The 22,839-nt window shown below is 45.4% G+C and overlaps 2 protein-coding genes across 20 annotated transcripts in view; both read left to right on the forward strand.

The window, feature by feature from the left end:
• Positions 1 to 15,948, forward strand: part of LOC112225567 (KAT8 regulatory NSL complex subunit 1-like) — a 28,895-nt gene extending 12,947 nt beyond the window's left edge. For all 4 annotated transcript variants that reach the window (XM_024389629.2, XM_024389630.2, XM_024389628.2 and 1 more), the window contains 7 exons: positions 6,405 to 6,548; positions 6,777 to 6,877; positions 7,258 to 7,379; positions 9,173 to 9,340; positions 9,528 to 9,660; positions 14,913 to 15,177; positions 15,401 to 15,948. In XM_024389629.2, the coding sequence (XP_024245397.2) occupies positions 6,405 to 6,548; positions 6,777 to 6,877; positions 7,258 to 7,379; positions 9,173 to 9,340; positions 9,528 to 9,660; positions 14,913 to 15,146 (902 nt within the window). In that variant the 3' untranslated portion in view covers positions 15,147 to 15,177; positions 15,401 to 15,948. The remainder of the gene's footprint in view (positions 1 to 6,404; positions 6,549 to 6,776; positions 6,878 to 7,257; positions 7,380 to 9,172; positions 9,341 to 9,527; positions 9,661 to 14,912; positions 15,178 to 15,400) is intronic.
• A 4,446-nt stretch (positions 15,949 to 20,394) lies between these two features.
• LOC112225568 (microtubule-associated protein 2) overlaps positions 20,395 to 22,839 on the forward strand; it is a 169,650-nt gene continuing 167,205 nt past the window's right edge. For 15 of the 16 annotated variants that reach the window (XM_042306505.1, XM_042306506.1, XM_042306508.1 and 12 more), the window contains exon 1: positions 20,430 to 20,477. The gene's annotated coding sequence lies outside the window, so the exon portion shown is untranslated. Of the gene's footprint in view, positions 20,478 to 22,839 lie in introns of all 16 variants that reach the window. The other variant, XM_042306501.1, reaches the window with a different exon arrangement.

The raw sequence follows: 22,839 nt of genomic DNA on the forward strand, positions 1-22,839 counted from the left end.
ATTATGATACTGTATGTGTTATTGTGTTAAGCTAACTTTACTGTACCACACCTTGTTCTCTCTCCCCTCCGGTAGGCGCATCTCTCCTAAAACAGCATAGCTATGGAAATATCTGCTTGGGTTAACTGATGCAAGTGATTACTGTTGTGTTATAATTACTGTTGAGCTGTATTCTTCAACTCTTTTGTCTGGAAATGGCTATACTATTCTGATGGTAGGTAGATGAGGGTGAACGGTACCATACAATACTTTACTTCATTGTTCATTTACATTGACCAAGATGGGTGTGAAAATAGAATACAGAACAGTGTATTCTGAGAAATTATTTAACAGTAATTCTCTTTGGCATCTTACTGGGGTACTTTCACAGCAGCATGCTCTGAGTCAGCCAGTCTAATCATTAATCTACTGTTGCTCCTCGCTGCTTGCTCTGTTGGCTATTCCCTGCAGGGAGGTTAATGATCCTAAACAATCCCAATGATCCTCGCTGGGCAGAAGGGAGGGGTTCTGAGGCAGTGAGCCGTGGCTCGAGCTATGGGCTGGCTAGAGGGGCTGTGGGCACTGGGCTGTGACTGATGAGGAGAGCACTGTCTTAGAGACGTAACTCACACAGCTCCAGTCGATTTCCTGTCAACCTGAATATCACCCCACGGACATTCAATTGAGCTAAAAACAAACAACACAAACACCATAAGGAATATTCTACTGACAATAATTATGTGGAAGATCGCCATTTCTCTTTTTGCCACTCTCTGTGGGTTTGGGTTTCTTTAGCAGTAGGTGGGAAGGGAGGAGATGTTGTGAGAGAGGGAGATGGTAAGGGAGAGATGTGAGTGTGTGTGTGGCGGAAATGTATGGGGCGATGTGGGGTGTGTGTGTGGGGGGCGCGATGTGGGTGTGTGTGGCAGCGATGTGGGTGTGTTGTGGTGGGGCGGTTGGTGGGGGTGTGTTGGGGCGGTTGGTGGGGGTGTGTTGGGGCGGGTGGTGGGGGTGTGTTGTGGTGGGGGTGTGTTGGGGCGGGTGGTGGGGGTGTGTTGGTGGGTGTGTGTGGGGTTGGTGGGTGTGTGTGTGTGTTGGGGCGGTGTGTGGGGTTGGCGGGGTGTGTGCTGGGGCGGGGCGGTTGGCGGTGTGTTGGGTTGGTGGGTGTGTGTTGGGTTGGTGGGTGTGTGTTGGGGCGGTGTGTGGGGTTGGTGGGTGTGTGTGGGGGGTTGGTGGGTGGGTGTGTGTTGGGTTGGTGGGTGGGTGTGTGTTGGGTTGGTGGGTGGGTGTGTTGGGGCGGGGCGGTTGGTGGGTGGGGGTGTGTTGGGGCGGTGTGTGGGGTTGGTGGGTGTGTGTGTTGGGGCGGTTGGTGGGTGTGTGTTGGGGCGGGGCGGTTGGTGGGTGGGTGTGTTGGGGCGGGGCGGTTGGTGGGTGGGTGGGTGTTGGGGCGGTGTGTGGGGTTGGTGGGTACGTGTGTTGGGGCGGTGTGTGGGGTTGGTGGGTGTGTGTGTTAGGGCGGGGCGGTTGGTGGGTGGGTGTGTGTTGGGGCGGTGTGTGGGGTTGGTGGGTGTGTGTGTTGGGGCGGGGCGGTTGGTGGGTGGGTGTGTGTTGGGGCGGTGTGTGGGGTTGGTGGGTGGGTGTGTTGGGGCTGTGTGTGGGTTGGTGGGTGTGGGGTTGGCGGGGTGTGTGTTGGGGTGTGTGGGGTTGGCGGGGTGTGTGTTGGGGCGGTGTGTGGGGTTGGCTGGGTGTGTGTTGGGGTGGTGTGTGGGGTTGGCGGGGTGTGTGTTGGGGGCGGGGCGGTTGGCGGTGTGTGGGTTGGTGGGTGTGTGTTGGGGGCGGTGTGTGTGTAGGATTGGTGGGTGTGGGGTTGGTGGGTGTGTGTTGGGACGGTGGGTTGGTGGGTGTGTGTTGGGGCGGTGTGTGTGTGTGGGGTTGGCGGGTGTGTGTTGGGGCGGTGTGTGTGTGGGGTTGGCTGGGTGTGTGTTGGGGCGGTGTGTTGGGGCGGGGCGGTTGGTGGGTGTGTGTTGGGGCGGTGTGTGTGTGTGGGGTTGGTGGGTGTGTGTGTGGGGTTGGTGGGTGTGTTGGGGGCGGTGTGTGTGTGGTGTTGGTGGGTGTGTTGGGGCGGTGTGTGTGTGGGGGTTGGTGGGTTGGTGGGTGTGTGTTGGGGCGGTGTGTGTGTGTGTGTGTGTGTGTGTTGGGGCGGTGTGTGTGTGTGTGTGTGTGTGTGTGTGTGGGGGTGTGGTGGGTGTGTGTTGGGGGGGTGTGTGTTGGGGCGGTGTGTGTGTTGGGGCGGTGTGTGTGGGGCGGTGCGTGTGGGGTTGGTGGGTGTGTGTTGGGGCGGTGTGTGTGTGTGTGTTGGGGTTGGTGTGTGTGTGTGTGGGGTGGGTGGGTGTGTGTTGGGGCGGTGTGTGTTGGGGCGGTGTGTGTGTGGGGTTGGTGGGTGTGTGTTGGGGCGGTGTGTGTGTGTGGGGTTGGTGGGTGTGTTTTGGGGGCGGTGTGGGTTGGTGGGTGTGTGTTGGGGCGGTGTGTGTGTGTGGGGTTGGTGGGTGTGTGTGGGGTTGGTGGGTGTGTGTGGGGTTGGTGGGTGTGTGTTGGGGCGGTGTGTGGGGTTGGTGGGTGTGTGTTGGGACGGTGTGTGGGGTTGGTGGGTGTGGGTGTGTGTTGGGGCGGTGTGTGGGGTTGGTGGGTGTGTGTTGTTGCGGTGTGTGGGGTTGGTGTGTGTGTTGGGGTTGGTGGGTGTGTGTGTGTGGGGTTGGTGGGTGTGTGTTGGGGCGGTGTGTGTTGGGGGTGGTGTGGGGGTTGGTGGGTGTGTGTGTGTTGGGGTTGGTGGGTGTGTGTGTGTGGGGTTGGTGGGTGTGTGTTGGGGCGGTGTGTGTTTGGGTTGGTGGGTGTGTGTTGGGGTTGGTGGGTGTGTGTTGGGGCGGTGTGTGGGTTGGTGGGTGTGTGTGTTGGGGGCGGTGTGGGTGTGTGTTGGGGCGGTGTGGGTGTGTGTTGGGGCGGTGTGGGTGTGTGTTGGGGGCGGTGTGGGTGTGTGTTTGGGGCGGTGGTGTGTGGTTGGGGGTGGGTGTGTGTTGGGGCGGGGCTGTGGGGTGTGGGTGTGTGTTGGGGCGGGGCTGTGTGTTGGGTTGGTGTGTGTTGGGTTGGGACGGCGGGTGTGTGAGGGGACGGTGTGTGTGTGAGGGGACGGTGGGTGTGTGTGAAGGGACGGTGGGTGTGTGTGTGTGTGTGTGTGAGAAAGGGGCGACTGTGTGTGTGAGAAAGGGGCGACTGTGTGTGTGAGAGGGGCGACTGTGTGTGTGTGTGTGTGAGAGGGGCGACTGTGTGTGTGTGTGTGTGAGAAAGGGCGACTGTGTGTGTGTGTGAGAAAGGGGCGACTGTGTGTGTGTGTGAGAGAGGGGCGACTGTGTGTGTGTGTGAGAGAGGGGCGACTGTGTGTGTGTGAGAGAGGGGGCGACTGTGTGTGTGTGAGTGAGATGAGCGCTTCAGGTTTTGTCCTGCTAATCTTGCCCTGACAGGCAGGAAGCACAGTGGTGGAAGTTTGAGGTTTGCCTTAGGATTCAGCACCACTTGTCCTGTTCAGCCTTAAAGCTCACACTGTGTATTACGATAGCATCTATGTAATTATCAGCCCCCCAGCATGTTTGTTCTCCTAACAATGAAACAGGGCCATGACATAGACGTTGATTGTCTGTAGAGCTGGTGAGGGAGCATTGAGAAGGAATAAATTACAGGGCCATGACATAGACGTTGATTGTCTGTAGAGCTGGTGAGGGAGCATTGAGAAGGAATAAATTACAGGGCCATGACATAGACGTTGATTGTCTGTAGAGCTGGTGAGGGAGCATTGAGAAGGAATAAATTGTCTGTAGAGCTGGTGAGGGCCATGACATAGACGTTGATTGTCTGTAGAGCTGGTGAGGGAGCATTGAGAAGGAATAAATTACAGGGCCATGACATAGACGTTGATTGTCTGTAGAGCTGGTGAGGGAGCATTGAGAAGGAATAAATTACAGGGCCATGACATAGACGTTGATTGTCTGTAGAGCTGGTGAGGGAGCATTGAGAAGGAATAAATTACAGGGCCATGACATAGACGTTGATTGTCTGTAGAGCTGGTGAGGGAGCATTGAGAAGGAATAAATTACAGGGCCATGACATAGACGTTGATTGTCTGTAGAGATGGTGAGGGAGCATTGAGAAGGAATAAATTACAGGGCCATGACATAGACGTTGATTGTCTGTAGAGATGGTGAGAGCATTGAGAAGGGATAAATTACAGGGCCATGACATAGACGTTGATTGTCTGTAGAGATGGTGAGAGCATTGAGAAGGAATAAATTACAGGGCCATGACATAGACGTTGATTGTCTGTAGAGATGGTGAGAGCATTGAGAAGGAATAAATTACAGGGCCATGACATAGACGTTGATTGTCTGTAGAGATGGTGAGAGCATTGAGAAGGAATAAATTACAGGGCCATGACATAGACGTTGATTGTCTGTAGAGATGGTTGAGGAATAAATTACAGGGCCATGACATTGATTGTCTGTAGGAATAAATTACAGGGCCATGACATAGACGTTGATTGTCTGTAGAGATGGTGAGAGCATTGAGAAGGAATAAATTACAGGGCCATGACATAGATGTTGATTGTCTGTAGAGATGGTGAGAGCATTGAGAAGGAATAAATTACAGGGCCATGACATAGACGTTGATTGTCTGTAGAGATGGTGGGAGCATTGAGAAGGAATAAATTACAGGGCCATGACATAGATGTTGATTGTCTGTAGAGATGGTGAGAGCATTGAGAAGGAATAAATTACAGGGCCATGTGAGAGCATTGAGAAGGAATAAATTACAGGGCCATGACATAGATGTTGATTGTCTGTAGAGATGGTGAGAGCATTGAGAAGGAATAAATTACAGGGCCATGACATAGACGTTGATTGTCTGTAGAGATGGTGAGAGCATTGAGAAGGAATAAATTACAGGGCCATGACATAGACGTTGATTGTCTGTAGAGCTGGTGAGGGAGCATTGAGAAGGAATACATTTAATCTAATGGGACTGATAGTTAAACATTATGCTGGCTTGTTGTTATAGGCAACTCTCTAACCAAGCCTTTTAATCTTATGGGGGGTTTTGACGGATGGCTTCAGACGAGAGGAATCCCTCACTGTTGAGTTAAAGTGGAACTGACAGCATTTGAACTAGTTTGCAGATATGAAACAGACAATCATAATATCAGTCAAAAAGATACAATTCCCAGTTTATGCTACAAAACCAACTTTATAAGAGGTTTTAAAAATAGGTTCTATTTGACTCAACATTCCATGACGTACACAAAGGCGTTGTTGCAGGATAGATTCGTATAATTGAATGCTATCAGGTTGTAAATCATAATTGGCCTGGTACATTGTTTGCGGCTCCCATCCAGGATGCACTTGTTCAGTTTCAATGACTCAATATTTTGGACAAAAAAAGACGACTGTATCTAAGGCTGGGAGAATGTCAATACAATCAAACTAGCAAGGGCAATGATTACAAGTCAGTCATAACGTGGCTAATAGACTAGCATATCTATTTATGTAGCAAGCTAAAAAAAAAAAAACGGATCCCAACGTTAGCTAAATCGCTAGCTGCTAGGAGGATGTCATATCTTTGGAGGAGTGAGTGAGTGACTGACTTTTTCCCCTCGTTTTCCGGTGGCTATACACAGCTCCAGCTAACTGGTATCATTTGGTTAGCTACCAAGAATGACTAACTGGATAACAGTTATTCACAGAGTGAATTTGCGAACGAAGAGAGATGCTATCTAATCCGGTTTTAGAGCACTCTCGTCTGAGTGCCAGAGCGCAGAATAACTGAATTTATAAACGCACAACACCTGCAGAATATGACCTGTCAGTAAACGTTGGCAAAAAAAGTTATAGTTAGTCACGAACGCTCTAGATATCATGTAAACAGCCTAGTTAACCAGCTCTGCTAGTAAAATGGTCAGAGTGAGGTGTTCTCTCATTTGTGTCTGGAAGTAGCGAGCCAACTTTAGCCAGTTAGCTTGGGTGCTTGGTTTGAGAGAGAAATAGATTTTTGTCTGCATAGACTCCTTGTCTTTGGATGAGACAGATGTTTTTATTAGGATTTATTTGCTGCAGTGTCTGTTAATTGTCCAAACGCACACCCGCTTTCCCACTCTATATTGCTATAGAATTTTCACAAATGCCTCAGGATATTTGGGAATTACGAATACTATGAATTTATGAAAACGTGAAAATGACCATATCTGCTCTCTTGTCATAAAATGTAAAAAAAATTATAATAATACAAAAAAAAAGTAATTCTTCCTTTTGGTTGTATTTGAATGAGATTTCATGTTGCTAGAATGCTGTCAGTTCCACTTTAACATGGGTGCTGTGTGCTTCCAGGTTGCCACAAGCAGCATGGGAGGCACCTGTGGGGAGGGGCCAGGGGTGTGTCAAATATCAGGTGGGCGGGCTCTGCTCAAACCCCACACAGGGGAGCCTATCGCGGGGGGAGGAAGAGGAGACATACCCACAGGACCTTGGAAGGTATGCTCAGTAATCAGGAATGCCTGCTGTTTTGAGATCTATCCAACATTAATTTCAATTAGAAGAAGACCTAACCTCTAGCCAAATCCTGATTTCCTATGTTGTCCTACACATATTCAACTAGTTATTACATACATGTAGCCTGCGAGTGTGGCCATTACATGTATGCTATGTAGCTTGTTACAGAGCGACCCATGGCGTTAACAGTTAGATGTTGTTGGTCTCTAGATGAGGAGGACTTCCTGTCTCAGCTGTCAGACCCTGAGGACAGTCCAGAGGATAGCCTGGAGGATGCCGTTACACCCCAGACCCCACACACACGCAAACGGGTACCATACACACGTTATAATCTTCTATCCTCGCGGGGACCTAAAATGGATTTCCATTCAAAATCTTATTTTCCCTATAACCCTTACCATTAACTTTAACCCGTAACCATAACTCCTCAACCTTACCCTAATTCTATCCCTAATTTTCACCCTATACCTAACCCTTCAATTTAAAATAGTCTTTGTCCTCATGGGGATGTTGGAAATAGAAGGATAGATAAACCAACTAATATCTTGACAATTGCCTTGTAATGAATACTGACATCTAGTGGAGAAGTTTAGAACAAACGTTGTGCATTATAGGCATTAAAGGCATATAGCCCGCTTGTTGATTAGTGAGCTATGCTACAGTATTTATTTTAATGCTATTCTGTTCTCAGGGCCCAATCCGCAGACGTCAGGGAGAGAGTGTTTACAACATTGACAACATCATCATCCCTATGTCCCTGGCTGCCACTACCAAGGTGGAGAGACTTCAGTACAGAGATATTATAACGCCCAGGTATGGCTTCTGGTGCTTGTTCTTTGGCTTGAGTTACTTCTCAACAAAAGCTAAAGCCACCAGTTTTTGCTTAACTGTATTTTGAGTTTGATCAAACCTCCCAAGAAATGAGTGTTCTTTGATGTCCTATGATCTGAGGACACCCCATCAAATTAGTGGATTCAACTATTTCAGCCACACCCGTTGCTGACAGATGTATAAAATTGAGCACACAGCCATGCAATCTCCATAGTCAAACATTGGCAGTAGAATGGCCAGTACTGAAGAGTTCAGTGACTTTCAATGTGGCACCGTCATAGGATGCCACCTTTCCACCAAGTCGGTCAAATTTCTGCTCTGCTAGAGCTGCCCCGGTCAACTGTTAAGTCTGTTATTGTGAAATGGAAATGTCTAGGAGCAACAGCAGCTCAGCCGCGAAGTGGTAGGACACACAGAATGAGACCACTGAGTGCTGAAGCACGTAGTGTGTAAAAATAGTCTACTCAGTTGCAACACTCTCTACAAAGTTTCAAACTGCCTTTGGAAGCAACATCAGCACAATAAATGTTCGACAGGAGCTTCACAAAATGGGTTTCCATGGCCGAACAGCCGCACACAAGTCTAAGATAACCATGAGCAATGCCAAGCGTCGGCTGGAGTGGTCTAAGGCTCGCCGCCATTGGACTCTGGACAGTGGAAACACTTGAGTGATGAATCACACTTCACCGTCTGAGGGACACATCTGGGTTTTGCGGATGCCAGGAGAAAGCTACTTGCCCGACTGCATAGTGCCAAATGTAAAGTTTGGTGGAGGAGGAATAATTGTCTGTGGCTGTTTTTCATGGTTCTGGCTATTCCCCTTAGTCCTAGTGAAGGGAAATCTTAACGCTACAGCATACAATTACATTCTAGATGATTCTGTGCTTTCAACTTTGTGGCAAGTTTGCGGAAGGCCCTTTCCTGTTTCAGGTCCATACAGAAATGGTTTTTCGAGATCGGTGTGGAAGAATTAGACTGGCCTGCACAGAGCCCTGACCTCAATTCCATCGACAATGGTGGAAAAAGTACCCAATTGCCTGGCTTGAGTAAAAGTAAAGATACCTTTTTAATAGAAAATGAATAAAGTGAAAGTCACACAGTAAAATACTACTTGAGTAAAAGTCAAAGTATTTAGTTTTAATTGTACTTAAGTGTCAAAAGTAAAAGTATAAATCATTTCAAATTGCTAATATTAAGCAAACCAGATCACACACATTTTTAAATGTTTTTATTTAGCGATGGCCAGGGGCACAGTACAACATGCAGGCATCATTTACAAACAAAGCGTTTGTGTTTAGTGAGTCCACCAGATCAGAGGCAGTAGGCATGACCAGGGATGTCATAAGTGTGTGAGTTGGACCATGTTCCTGTCCTGCTAAGCATTCACAATGTAACATATTTTTGGGTGGCAGGGAAAATGTATGGAGTAAAAGGTCCATTATTTTCTTTAGGAATGTAGTAAAGTAAAAGTTCTCAAAAATATAAGTAGTAAAGTACAGACACACCAAAAAACTACTTAAGTAGTACTTTAAAGTATTTTTACTTAAGTACTTTACATCACTGCCCATCGAACACCTTTGGGATGAATTGGAACACCGACTGCGAGCCAGGCCTAATCGTCCAACATCAGTGCCCGACCTCACTAATGTTCTTGTGGCTGAATGGAAGCCATGATTTTGGAATGAGAAGTCAGACGAGCAGGTGTCCACATATTTGGCCATGTAGTTTATTCCGTCACCTTACACATTGCTCTGCTCCTCCCTCCTTCCCTGTAGCTGGAGAGTGGTTGATAACCCACCCCTGAAGGAGGAGGAGGAGGAGGAGGAGGAAGGGGAGCTGCTGTGTGACAAGACATTTTCCCAGAGGCACCTGGAGTGTGAGCAGAGAGAGAAACTCCGCTGGACCTCCTGGGACAAGACCAGACACTATAGACGCACCACCAGGTGGGGACTGGGAACACCACACATCACCTTGCTGTTGCTGATTGATCCTGCAGTAAATCTTCTTACCTCACTGGGTCTCAATTCAATACACAGTGTCTTTTTTTCCTTTGAGAATGAAGTCCGGCATTCTCTTGCTCTGTTGCAGTATTTTTTTTAAAATAAATAAATGAATTGCCTCTCTCTGTAGGTCTGGCAGTAGGAACGATGGAGCAGGTGTTTCTGTATGGGACTGTGCTGTCAGGGGTGACACCGGAGGTGACGTGAGCACTCACGTGGACTGGAGCCATCTGGACACGGACGGAGCCTTAGAGGAGTGGGTGGTAAGAAAGGACATTCACTGTCTAGTCCCTACCAACCTAAAGTCTGGATCCCGGTTCAGCTCTTTGTTACATTCTGAGTATGAAGTCTTGGTACTACCATCTATTAACCCTGCTGCTAACTGAGGAACATTCTAATCAATAAGTTATTAAGTATAATGCCGAGGAGTTGCTAGCAGAAACAATGCTAGTTTGTTATACAGAAGTCTTCTAATGATCAAGCTGAATTAGAGGTTTTACTTTAAAATATGACTCGCTGACTTTCCTGATCAAATCAAACTTTATTTGCCAGTTGCGCCGAATACAACAGGTGTAGACTTTACTGTGAAATGCTTACTTACAAGCCCAAGTAGGTTAAAATAAAATGTAAATGGTCTGGTGGTGATTTTAATGAATGGTTCAGAAGTCTAATGGCTTGGGGGTAGAAGCTGTTGAGGAGCCTTTTGGTCTTAGACTTGGTGCTCTGGTACCGCTTGCTGTGCGGTAGCAGAGAAAACCGTCTATAACTTGGGTGAGATATGGAGATTGGGCATTTTATGTAAGAGATTGATTTATCCTACAATGTTAGCGTTTACATAGCTGGTCATAAATGGATGTTGCATTTAACTTTTATAGGTTTGTTATGTAGACTTCTTCTAACCCATTGGTTTCTACCACAGTTAATAATCTGATTTAAGCTATTAATTACATACAAAACCAGTGTGACAGATTTCCAGTCATTCCATTTAATTTAATACCCCTTGATCTTCAAGACTAGGACTTGGTAATATACAGTAGATTAGCCTTAGCCTAATTATTTTACCTGAGCATAACCCAAGTGTAAGGACATATTTAGCCTACTGTTCTTTATGATTTTTGTTGTCATGGACTGATTGGGTCATTGATTCGAGTTGAGAAATAAATGCTGCACTCATGGAATAGCATGCTTTGAGCACCACTGAAAAAGGCTATTTGCATGTGAAAAATGTATGCCATATGCTGCATTTGCTATTGTTTGCAGTGCGTTCGGAAAGTATTCAGACCCCTTTCCCCTTTTCCACATTTTGTTACGTTACAGCCTTATTCTAAAATTGATTAAGTAAATAAAAAATCCTCATCTACACACAATACCCCATAATGACAAAGTGAAAACAGGTTTTTAGACATTTTTGCTTATAAAAAATTAACTAAATACCTTTCTTACATAAGTATTCAGACCCTTTGCTATGAAATTGAGCTCCGATGCATCCTGTTTCCATTGATCATCCGTGAGATATTTCTACAACTTGATTGGAGTCCACCTGTGATAAATTCAATTGATTGGACATGATTTGGAAAGGCACACACCTGTCTATATAAGGTCCCACAGTTGACAGTGCCTGTCAGAGCAAAAACCAAGCCATGAGATTGCAGGAATTGTCCGTAGAGCTCCGAGACAGGATTGTGTCGAGGCACAGATCTGGGGAAGGGTACCAAAAAATGTATGCAGCATTGAAGGTCCCCAAGAACACAGCGGTCTCCATCATTCTTAAATGGAAGAAGTTGGGAGCCACCAAGACTCTTCCTAGAGCTGGCCGCCCGGCCAAACTGAGCATTCGGGGGAGAAGGACCTTGGTCAGGGAGGTGACCAAGATGCTGATGGTCACTCTGACAAAGCTCCAGAGATGTGAGAACCTTCCAGAAGGACAGCCATCTCTGCAGCACTCCACCAATCAGGCCTTTATGGTAGAGTCAGACGGAAGCCACTCCTCAGTAAAAGGCACATGACAGCCTGCTTGGAGTGCCAAAAGGCACCTAAAGGACTCTCAGACCATTTATATTTTATTTTTATTAAACCTTTATTTAACTAGGCAAGTCAGTTAAGAACAAATTCTTATTTACAATGACGGCCTACCAAAAGGGGATGGGGGCTGGGATTAAAAATAAAATACAAATATAGGACAAGACACCACAACACTACATAAAGAGAGACCTAAGACGACAACATAATATGGCAGGAAAACATCACAACACTGCATGGTAGCAACACAACGTTACGACAACAACATGGTAGCAGCACAAAACCGGGTGCAAACATTGTTGGGCACAGACAACTGCACAAAGGGCAAGAAAATAGAGACAACTATGCATCACGCAAGCAGCCACAAGTGTCAGTAAGAGTGTCTTTGAAGAGATTGAGATTAAACTGTCCAGTTTGAGTGTTTGTTTCAGCTCGTTCCAGTAGCTAGCTGCAGCAAACTGAAAAGACGAGTAACCTAGGGATGTGTGTGTGCTTTGGGGACCTTTAGCAGAATGTGACTGGCAGAACAGTTGTTATGTGGAGGATGAGGGCTGCAGTAGAGATCTCAGATAGGGGGGAGTGAGGCCTAAGAGGGTTTTATTTTTTTAAATTTAATTTATTTCACCTTTGTTTAACCAGGTAGGCCAGTTGAGAACAAGTTCTCATTTACAACTGTGACCTGGCCAAGATAAAGCAAAGCAGTGCGACAAAAACAACAGAGGTACACATAAACATATAGTCAATAACACAAAAGAAAAGGAAAATTAGAAAGATCTTTGTAAAGTGTGCGCAAATGCTGGGAGGTAGGCAATACATAGGCCATAGAGGCGAAAGTAATTACAATTCAGCATTAACACTGGAGTGATAGATGTGCAGATGATGTGCAAGTAGAGATACTGGAGTGCAACAGAGCAAGAGGGTAAGTAATAATATGGGGAAGAGGTAGTATAAATAAGCATCAACCACTGGGTCTTGCGACGGGTGCACAGAGATGACCAGTTTACAGAGGAGTGCAGTGATGTGTCCTATAAGGAGCATTGGTGCCAAATCTGATGGCCGAATGGTAAAGAACATCTAGATGCTCGAAAGCACCCTTACCTGCCGATCTATAAATTGTCTTCGTAATCTAGCGTGGGTAGGATGATCATCTGAATCAGAGTTAGTTTGTCAGTTGGGGTGAAAGAGGAGCGATTACGATAGAGGAAACCAAGTCTAGATTTAACTTTAGCCTTTAGCTTTGATATGTGCTGAGAGAAGGACAGTGCACCATCTAGCCATACTCCCAAGTACTTGTATGAGGTGACTACCTCAAGCTCTAAACCCTCAGAGGTAGTAATCACACCTGTGGGGAGAGGGGCATTCTTCTTACCAAACCACATTAAGTTTGTTTTGGAGCTGTTCAGAACAAGGTTAAGGGCAGAGAAAGCTTGTTGGGCACTAAGAACTTTGTTGTTGAGCATTTAACACAGAATCTGGGGAGGTGCCATTTGAGTATGAGACTGTATCATCTGCATATAAATGGATGAGAGAGCTGCCTACTGAAACAAGATTCTCTGGTTAGATGAAACCAAGATTGAACTCTTTGGCCTGAATACCAATAGTCACGTCTGGAAGAAACCTGGCACCATCCCTCCGGTAAAGCATGGTGGTGGCAGCATCGTATTGTGGGGATGTTTTCAGCGGCAGGGACTGGAAGACTAATCCGGATCGAGGGGAAAAATGAATCGAGCAAAGTACAGAGAAATCTTTGATGAAAACCTGCACCAGAGCGCTCAGGCCTTCAGACTGGGTCGAAGGTTCACTGCCCAACAGGACAACAATCCTAAGCACACAGCCAAGACAACGCAGGAATGGCTTCGGGATAAGTCTCAATGTCCTTGAGTGGCCCAGCCAGAGCCCAGACTTGAACCCGATCTAACATCTCTAGATAGACATGAAAATAGTTGTGACGCTCCCCATCCAACCTGACAGAGCTTGAGAGGATCTGCAGAGAAGAATGGGAGAAACTCCCCAAATACAGGTGTGTCAAGCTTGTAGCGTCATACCCAAGAAGTCTTGAGGTTGTAATCGCTGCCAATTGTGCTTCAACAAAGTACTGATTTAAAGGGTCTGAATACTTATGTAAATGTGATATTTTGTTTTCTTTGTTTTTATACATTTGCAAAAATTTCTAAACAGTTTTTGCTTTGCTATTATGGGTTATTGTGTGTAGATAATATTTTTTTTAAATCCATGTTAGAATAAGGCTGTGACGTAACAAAATGTGGAAAAAGGGAAGGGCTCTGAATACTTTCTGAATGCTCTGTCTGTTTTTATTGTAGACACTATCTCAATTTGCAGCTGTTCAAATCTATCAAAGTCATGTGACCGTTAGGCTGGATATTTATTTTTTTAGCAGCAGCATGAATTAGATTGAGTAATGAAAGCCCCACTCGTGGTCTTCCTAATTTTTAACTTGTTTTTGACAGTATGGAGCACAATACAATGGATGAGTTTGGAAGGGAGGAACGGCCTCAAACTTTTATTCCATAGATTGGGATCTGCACTATGCAGCTGCTCCAAGATCACATTTTTCACTGGCTGTCCACTGGTAGCAAAATCAATGATTGATAGGCAGTTTAAACTTCTTCATTTCAACCATTACGGTTAAACCATAACCACAATCTGGAAGGTACAAATAGCTAAATGAGAGAGCAGCAGTGTGATTCACATCATTGCACTATGTAGACATCAATAATAAGTGATATCTGTATAGCCTGTGAACTACACCACTGCTGTCATCCTTACCGCCAAGCGTTTATTCAAGTTGGATAATCTTTGGATGCCGACAGCAGTCTCACCATTGGAAGACAGCTTGAACTGTAGCCTACAAAAACCTATTCCTGATCTTTTCCCTGCGACCCATTAAACACATTTGGTGTGTCATCATAATGGTCTCTGACTTGTGGTCAGACTCGCTCAGGTGGAACAAACTTAAACTTGCGCCTTTTTTCAATGCTGATTTAAATGTCATTGAGAAAACAAAGGTGTCATATTTTTTTTTATTGAATTTAAAAGTCATCTTAGAAGTAATCATCTAGTTTTTCAATATCTGTAATCCAATTACACTATTTTTGCTGGAAATGAATGGATTAGTTACAATTTAAAAAAAATCCATGACATGTTATCCGTTACTCCCCGACCCTGCTAGTAATGATAGAGTGGTGGTGTCTGTCAGGAGGTAGGGAGAGTGCCCACTCTCACACATTGAGGGAACGCTGCAGGCTCCCTGATGCGCAGGATGTGGGTGTGAAGGTCACAGGGACCATACTCGGCTTGCATGAATTTTGGTTTTAAATCTAACCCTTTATCACGGGAGAAAGATGTACGGTGTGTTTTATACTAGCTCGATCTCATTTTTGACATTCAGTTGCCCATGCTGTGTTACCCACAGATGAAAGTGATAAATGTGATGTACTCGTATGTTGCCCTCATTATTGCTTCTTCCCCTCCCCAGCCCTGTTTCCCGTGGGAGAGTCGTGTGTTCCCGCTGTGTGAGGATGAGGATGCGGCTCTGAGGTGTGATGAAGAGGAGCAGGAGGAGAGAGCGATGGCAGAGCCCACCAGCAGCACAGACGAGAACTGTGTGTCTGTTCAGTCACACCCATTCTCAACCCTGTCTAGTACAACACCACCACCTGCTGTAGATGACGGGAACAACAGTCTTACAGCAGACAGCAGAGTCACCTGAGATGGCTTGGATTTATCACTGCACAGCACAGGTAGCATGTACAGTTACTTATAGAAGTGTGTATTTTATATTGTTGAATGCATGTATCAGCCAGTCTATTGATGTGGGCTGGGTATGACATAAAGCAGTAGTGTTATGGAGAGCACAGCCACGCCTAACTACCTTTCACTGATCCATTGCTTAATGGTTTATTTATGCTTAAATGGAAAGTGTGTTCCACACGCCTTTAAGTGCCTGTTTTCTGTCTTCAACAGGTCTCCACAGAAGATTAGGAGACCTGAGGGACAAAGATACAAGAGGAAGCATGATTTACCTGGAGGAGGTGTCACACTTAATGTTTGCTACATTTCCTGAATACAGTGATGTTTTAATTTTTGTAAAAAAACAAAATTAGGAGAGTGTTTATATTTACTTAAATTTCTCTCCTCTATTGTAAGATATTGGTGTGGACTGTGTTGGATATTCAACATTTTAAATGTGTACTTTTTAAAAAGTAACCCTGACCTGCATTCTTATTTAAGATCTGTGTACTAGTGCACAACCGATCGTAGCCACTGTATGTACGTAGTTGTTTGATATTTATTTATGTTTCAAGACGTGTCTGAAAATGCAAAGTCTATATGTATGTAGGTATTTTTAGATATTCACCAGGTTAACAGATTGTATTTTTCCGTAAGTGATCATTTTTATACAGAGAAAAAACAGGTGAAGTATTTTCATTGTTTGTTTTTTTTAGTTGGTGTACTTCTCGTCTGACGGTGTAATCTCTGTTGAACACAAGTCATTAAAATCATTCAGGCCACTGTCTGTCACATTATTAAGGACAAACCAGACTGTGCCGATGACTGGTTAAAGCTAACGGGATGGTCGTTCTATTGCCTCTGACCACATAACATCGGCCCAATGATTCCACATGTTGAATCCCTACCGTTCGTCGACACCCAGCCGGGGATCTATTGCACATGACTCATTCATGTGTCTTGTTCTTTTATTATAGTATTGAGTGGTCAAACCAGTTACTTCGTAATCACTGCAAAAACACCCATTACCTGGCCAGACTGAATGGCCCATACTCAACACAGTGTGGCGCTGTTGTCCTTTATTTGCAAATAAGAATTTAGTGAGACACATACTTGTTAGGTAAGAGGACCTAAAAATGTGGTATGAATGCATGCCAAGGCCTGAGAGAGTCCTAAGCATTTAGTTATGCTTCTTAAATAGGCCTAGCCTCTGATAGGGTGATTATTTCAAATCAAATCAAATTTTATTTGTCACATACACATGGTTAGCAGATGTTAATGCGAGTGTAGCGAAATGCTTGTGCTTCTAGTTCCGACAATGCAGTAATAACCAACAAGTAATCTAACTAACAATTCCAAAACTACTGTCTTATACACAGTGTAAGGGGATAAAGAATATGTACATAAAGATATATGAATGAGTGATGGTACAGAGCAGCATAGGCAAGATACAGTGGATGGTATCGAGTACAGTATATACATATGAGATGAGTATGTAAACAAAGTGGCATAGTTAAAGTGGCTAGTGATACATGTATTACATAAGGATGCAGTAGATGATATAGAGTACAGTATATATGTATGCATATGAGATGAATAATGTAGGGTATGTAACATATTAGGTAGCATTGTTTAAAGTGGCTAGTAATATATTTTACATCATTTCCCATCAATTCCCATTATTAAAGTGGCTGGAGTTGAGTCAGTGTGTTGGCAGCAACCACGGCCTTGAGATAGAAGCTGTTTTTCAGTCTCTCGGTCCCAGCTTTGATGCACCTGTACTGACCTCGCCTTCTGGATGATAGCGGGGTGAACAGGCAGTGGCTCGGGTGGTTGTTGTCCTTGATGATCTTTATGGCCTTTCTGTAACATCGGGTGGTGTAGGTGTCCTGGAGGGCAGGTAGTTTGCCCCCGGTGATGCGTTGTGCAGACCTCACTACCCTCTGGAGAGCCTTACGGTTGTGGGCGGAGCAGTTGCCGTACCAGGCGGTGATGCAGCCCGCCAGGATGCTCTCGATTGTGCATCTGTAGAAGTTTGTTTGCTTTTGGTGACAAGCCGAATTTCTTCAGCCTCCTGAGGTTGAAGAGGCGCTGCTGCGCCTTCTTCACGATGCTGTCTGTGTGAGTGGACCAATTCAGTTTGTCTGATGTGTACGCCGAGGAACTTAAAACTTGCTACCCTCTCCACTACTGTTCCATCGATGTGGATAGGGGGGTGTTCCCTCTGCTGTTTCCTGAAGTACACAATCATCTCCTTAGTTTTGTTGAGTGTGAGGTTATTTTCCTGACACCACACTCCGAGGGCCCTCACCTCCTCCCTGTAGGCCGTCTCGTCGTTGTTGGTAATCAAGCCTACCACTGTTGTGTCGTCCGCAAACTTGATGATTGAATTGGAGGCGTGCGTGGCCACGCAGTCGTGGGTGAACGGAGTACTGGAGAGGGCTCAGAACGCACCCTTGTGGGGCCCCAGTGTTGAGGATCAGCGGGGTGGAGATGTTGTTGCCTACCCTCACCACCTGGGGGCGGCCCCTCAGGAAGTCCAGTACCCAGTTGCACAGGGCGGGGTCGAGACCCAGGGTCTCGAGCTTGAGGACGAGCTTGGAGGGTACTATGGTGTTGAATGCCGAGCTGTAGTCGATGAACAGCATTCTCACATAGGTATTCCTCTTGTCCAGATGGGTTAGGGCAGTGTGGTTGAGATTGCATCGTCTGTGGACCTATTTGGGCGGTAAGCAAATTGGAGTGGGTCTAGGGTGTCAGGTAGGGTGGAGGTGATATGGTCCTTGACTAGTCTCTCAAAGCACTTCATGATGACGGAAGTGAGTGCTACGGGGCGGTAGTCGTTTAGCTCAGTTACCTTAGCTTTCTTGGGAACAGGAACAATGGTGGCCCTCTTGAAGCATGTGGGAACAGCAGACTGGTATAGGGATTGATTGAATATGTCCGTAAACACACCGGCCAGCTGGTCTGCGCATGCTCTAAGGGCGTGGCTGGGGATGCCGTCTGGGCCTGCAGCCTTGAGAGGGTTAACACGTTTAAATGTCTTACTCACCTCGGCTGCAGTGAAGGAGAGTCCGCATGTTTTCGTTGCAGGCCGTGTCAGTGGCACTGTATTGTCCTCAAAGCGGGCAAAAAAGTTATTTAGTTTGCCTGGGAGCAAGACATCCTGGTCCGTGACTGGGCTGGTTTTCTTCTTGTAGTCCGTGATTGACTGTAGACCCTGCCACATACCTCTTGTGTCTGAGCCGTTGAATTGAGATTCTACTTGGTCTCTGTACTGGCGCTTAGCTTGTTTGATAGCCTTGCGGAGGGAATAGCTGCACTGTTTGTTACCATGTTACCACATGTTACCAGTCACCTTGCCCTGATTAAAAGCAGTGGTTCGCGCTTTCAGTTTCACGCGAATGCTGCCATCAATCCACGGTTTCTGGTTAGGGAATGTTTTAATCGTTGCTATGGGAACTCTACATATAATTACTATTTTTCTTGCTGTCATTGTCAAACTTATCTTTCACACTGACCTTTAGTTTCCTAAACCCACTTGTCCAGTCAGTTCTTTAACTGTTCAACTTTGATCTTCTCCTCAGTGTTGAGCTGCTCTGTCCATCCGCAGCACAGACTCAAAGATACAGGCCCATTTTATCCTTCAGTTGCATCATCAGGGTTTCCATCCCAAATGGCACCCTATTCCCTATATAGTGCGCTGGTCAAAAGTAGTCCACTATAGGGAATAGGGTGCCATTTGGAAGGCTAATTGCAGGTAAGTAGCGGTCAAGATTATCAGCTCCATATGAAGCAGGCTTGGAGAACAAGGGGGGTGGAGAAGCAACCCTTAGACTCTAGGAGCCATTCCCCTTGTACTTCCCTTGAAGTGTATTTAAACCTTCAATGAGCAGACATCACAGAAAGAGGCAAGGCCAAGGAAAGGTGTGTGAAAGGGTCACTGTGAAGTAGCATCTGTTTTGCAGTTTATTATATGTACAGTACAATGGTTTAAAGTGTTGCAACAATAGGCCTACTATGACCAGCAAAAAAAACATCAACATGACCTAACCAGCCTGGTGGACTAGGTCTGCGGCCACCCTACTCACTTTTTGCACACTGGAGTTTTGTCAAATGTAGTGCACAATATAGGGAAACGGGTGCCATTTGGGACAAAGCCCAGGTTTCTAACTATTGTATGTAGTAGTAGGTGACCCTGACTCTCCTTTCACTGTGTGGCTGTGTTGCTGTTTATGAGGGTTGACCTGAAACATTGTTGGGGTATTGATCTGTCATAATGTGAAAAGCTGTCAGCTCCAATGTACTGTATTTCAGTGAGTCATAACGAACATCATAGTATTCCAAAGGGCACCCTGTTCCCTATATAGCCCTATGGCCCAATTAGTTTGTTTTATTTACTTGGGCCCTGGTCAAAAGTAGTGCACTGTAAAGGGGCATACCACCCTGCAGCATACCACCCTGCATACCACTGCTGGCGTGCTTCTGAAGCTAAGCAGGGTTGGTTCTGGTCAGTCCCTGGATGGGAGACCAGATGCTGCTGGAAGTGGTGTTGAGACACTCTTTCCTCTGGTCTATAAAAAATACATCCCAATGGCCCAGGGCAGTGATTGGGGACACTGCCCTGTGTAGGGTGCCGTCTTTCGCATGGGACGTTAAATGGGTGTCCTGACTCTCTGAGGTCATTAAAGATACCATGGCACTTATTGTAAGAGTAGGGCTGTTAACCCCGGTGTCCTGACTACATTCCCAATCCGGCCCTCAAATCATCACGGTCACCTGATAATCCACAGTTTACAATTGGCTCATTCATCCCCCTCCTCTCTCCTGTAACTATTTCCCAGGTCGTTGTTGTAAATGATAATGTGTTCTCAGTCAACTTACCTGGTAAAATAACGGTACTAAATAAAAAAGGGAATAAGATGCCATTTGGGACAACTGATACTCCACTCTGGCCTCATATTATTTTCAAGTGTTGAGTGTTATTTTGAATGTCTAGCACCTATTATTTTGAATGTCTAGCATCTGTCTAGCACCTTAATAACTAAATAATCGCCTAACCAACTGCCATTGTGATTAATTTGCTTTTTATAATAATTTGCTTTTTTAAAGTCAATTAATGAGGGTTAGAATGGTTTATGAAATATTAATGGACTTGTTATCATTGAGTGTGAATTCTGTAGCGCCCCTGTTGAAATACTTACGGTAGTCAGGGAGTAGCGGGAGGGGCTAAATGGGCCCAGAATTCCTTTGCCAGTCTGCGCTCCGGCAGAGCGAGTTCTACTGCGAAGCCAGACACTGCACCGAACAGGTAAAGATGACATATCTATTTATATTGATTGAAAACAGAATGTAGACGAAGTGAAAATGGTCGGGTGTTTTTGCCTGTATCTTCTAGTATTTTATTAATTCACATCACCGTGTTGGTTTTATAAAGTTATCCAATTGTGTGCATCAGTGCATGAGCAGAAATAATGTGAGCTACCCCAATGAATCGATCAAGAGAAAGGATTCATTGTTCATTTCCGCTGTTGGAACTGCTAAATAGTGCAGGGCAGCTAGACATATTTTGTGGTCACTTCCAACGCCACCTACATCTTAGCATTTTGTTTAATTTAAAAGGTCACACTTGAAGATGGGGACTCGCGAACCTTGCCCATAATGGATCACCTAGAACTGTTTATTGGTAGTTTGTTGCCGGCTGTAGCATATTGAACCAACCAATCAATCATCTTATCTTGGTAGGCTACACGAAATAAAATATTGTTGATATAATTTGTATGCTGTTATAGCCTATTTATGTGAATTGCTGATCTGCGGTGGACGCATAGTCGGCGCTGCAGAGAGAACGGTCGCTCGATGTCACAACCAGCCGGTCTGCAGAACGCCGGTGCATTTGACGCGCTGCTTCTATTAGGTCCAGCACGTAAGGTGCTGAAACATCGGCGGTCCCGGTTAACTCATAACCGAATCTGTAAGCTATCAAATCCTTATCCCCAGTTTCGTTCAAAAAGCCTACAGGAGATGTTTTGAATTGGTTTAGCCTAACTGTTACTTGTTTCTATTGTTAAGACAAAGGGGCCTCTTGTTTGATTTAGACAGATATCATCTTCATTTTCTATGGATAGGCTACAGTTTTTGGATCGTTTTAGACTAGGAGAGCTATAGTTGAGCTTAGCAGGTAGGCTATAGCCGATCTATGATTCGTGACGGTGGAAGCAATAGAAGGTTCTTGAGGCTAGGCGAGATTGGTATTTCCCCCCCTCTCTTTGTCTGTCTATATTTCTGTCGTCTTGTCCGTCTGCCTGTTTCTCTCTCTCACTCCCCCCTCTCTCTCTCACACACACACGATGCTGAGTCACAAGATTTTATTGGTTCATTATCATGGTACTTCTTCAATAACCTACCTTACTTCATATGTAGGAGCTTATTGTTTTCCTCCGTGGAGGTCTTCACTGTGGATCAGTCAAATGCATGTTATTATCACGTTATTATCATTATGTTACAGTGGGATTACATATAGAGCAAATTGGCCAATGTTAACTAGTAATATTACTAGTGTTGATTCAGGTGTTACATTAACTCTGTAAGTGTTCAATTTAACACTCTGTGTTGATTTAACACTGGACCATTTAATGTGTTCAATCTCTTGTAGAAAACAATGTTCAAATGAATCCCCCTTGACAACAGAGGATGAATATTGTGACATATGATGTAATCTATTTCTTACCTTGTCATACAGCCTTTACAATACAGTAGCGTGAGCAGAGGAGAGCTCTTATGAGTTGCCCTGCATGCCAGTCTGTTTCTGCTTTCTTGTCAACTCCTCATGGAAATAAGGTATGACAGTGGCAATGAGAGACAAGGAGTTGGCAAGAGAGCAGAAACAGACTGGCATCCAGGCTAGCTATGAATGTGCTTCCACTGCCTCTGCAACACAGCTACAGTACTGGGAGTGGAGTGTCCTTTGCGTTCATCTCGAAAGCCTTTATTGAGAGAGAATTAGAGCACTGCTGACTAATACTGTGGGGCTCTTTAGATGCTGAAGCGGCCATCGTCCATTTTACTGTACTGTGTGTGTACTGTATGTGACAACAAGATATCAGGCTGAAGGTAAACCCTTGAGACTTTATTTAAATTCTAAAGAGATATTGATTGGAATGTAGATACTCTCCAGTTGAATCAGATTGACATGATATTAAAGCTATATTGCTTTATTTCCTCCATGGTGGTTATGGTCTTGTCTGTATGTCCAGGTACAAATGGCCTGAATCTTCCAGGATTAGAATGGAGTCTCTCCGGGTCTCTCTCTCTCTCTCTGTGTATCTCTCTGTCTCTCGTCTCTGGGGAGTGGTGGTTGGTGGTCAGTCAGACTTTGTTATTGTCAGGTCCTGTCTCTGTCATGAGACCTCTTGAAGACTCTAGATGTTATAGTCTTCCTGCTGGTTTCCTCTGCCTGAGCTCTCTACTGACTGATAGCCTCAAATCCCAGATAAGAGATGTCTGTCTGCCTTTGGTCTGTGTGAACATCTCTCTGTTATTGGCCAGCCATGGCAAGACATGGAAGTATTTATTCTCCCTTTGGTACATGAGGAGAAATGGGACTGAAGTGAAGCATCGCGTTGCACATTTGTGGATTATATATAGCTGCATAGACCTAGTTTGATGTGCAT

This window comes from Oncorhynchus tshawytscha, linkage group LG26 (genome assembly GCF_018296145.1).
Source record: "Oncorhynchus tshawytscha isolate Ot180627B linkage group LG26, Otsh_v2.0, whole genome shotgun sequence".
Lineage (NCBI taxonomy): Eukaryota > Metazoa > Chordata > Actinopteri > Salmoniformes > Salmonidae > Oncorhynchus > Oncorhynchus tshawytscha.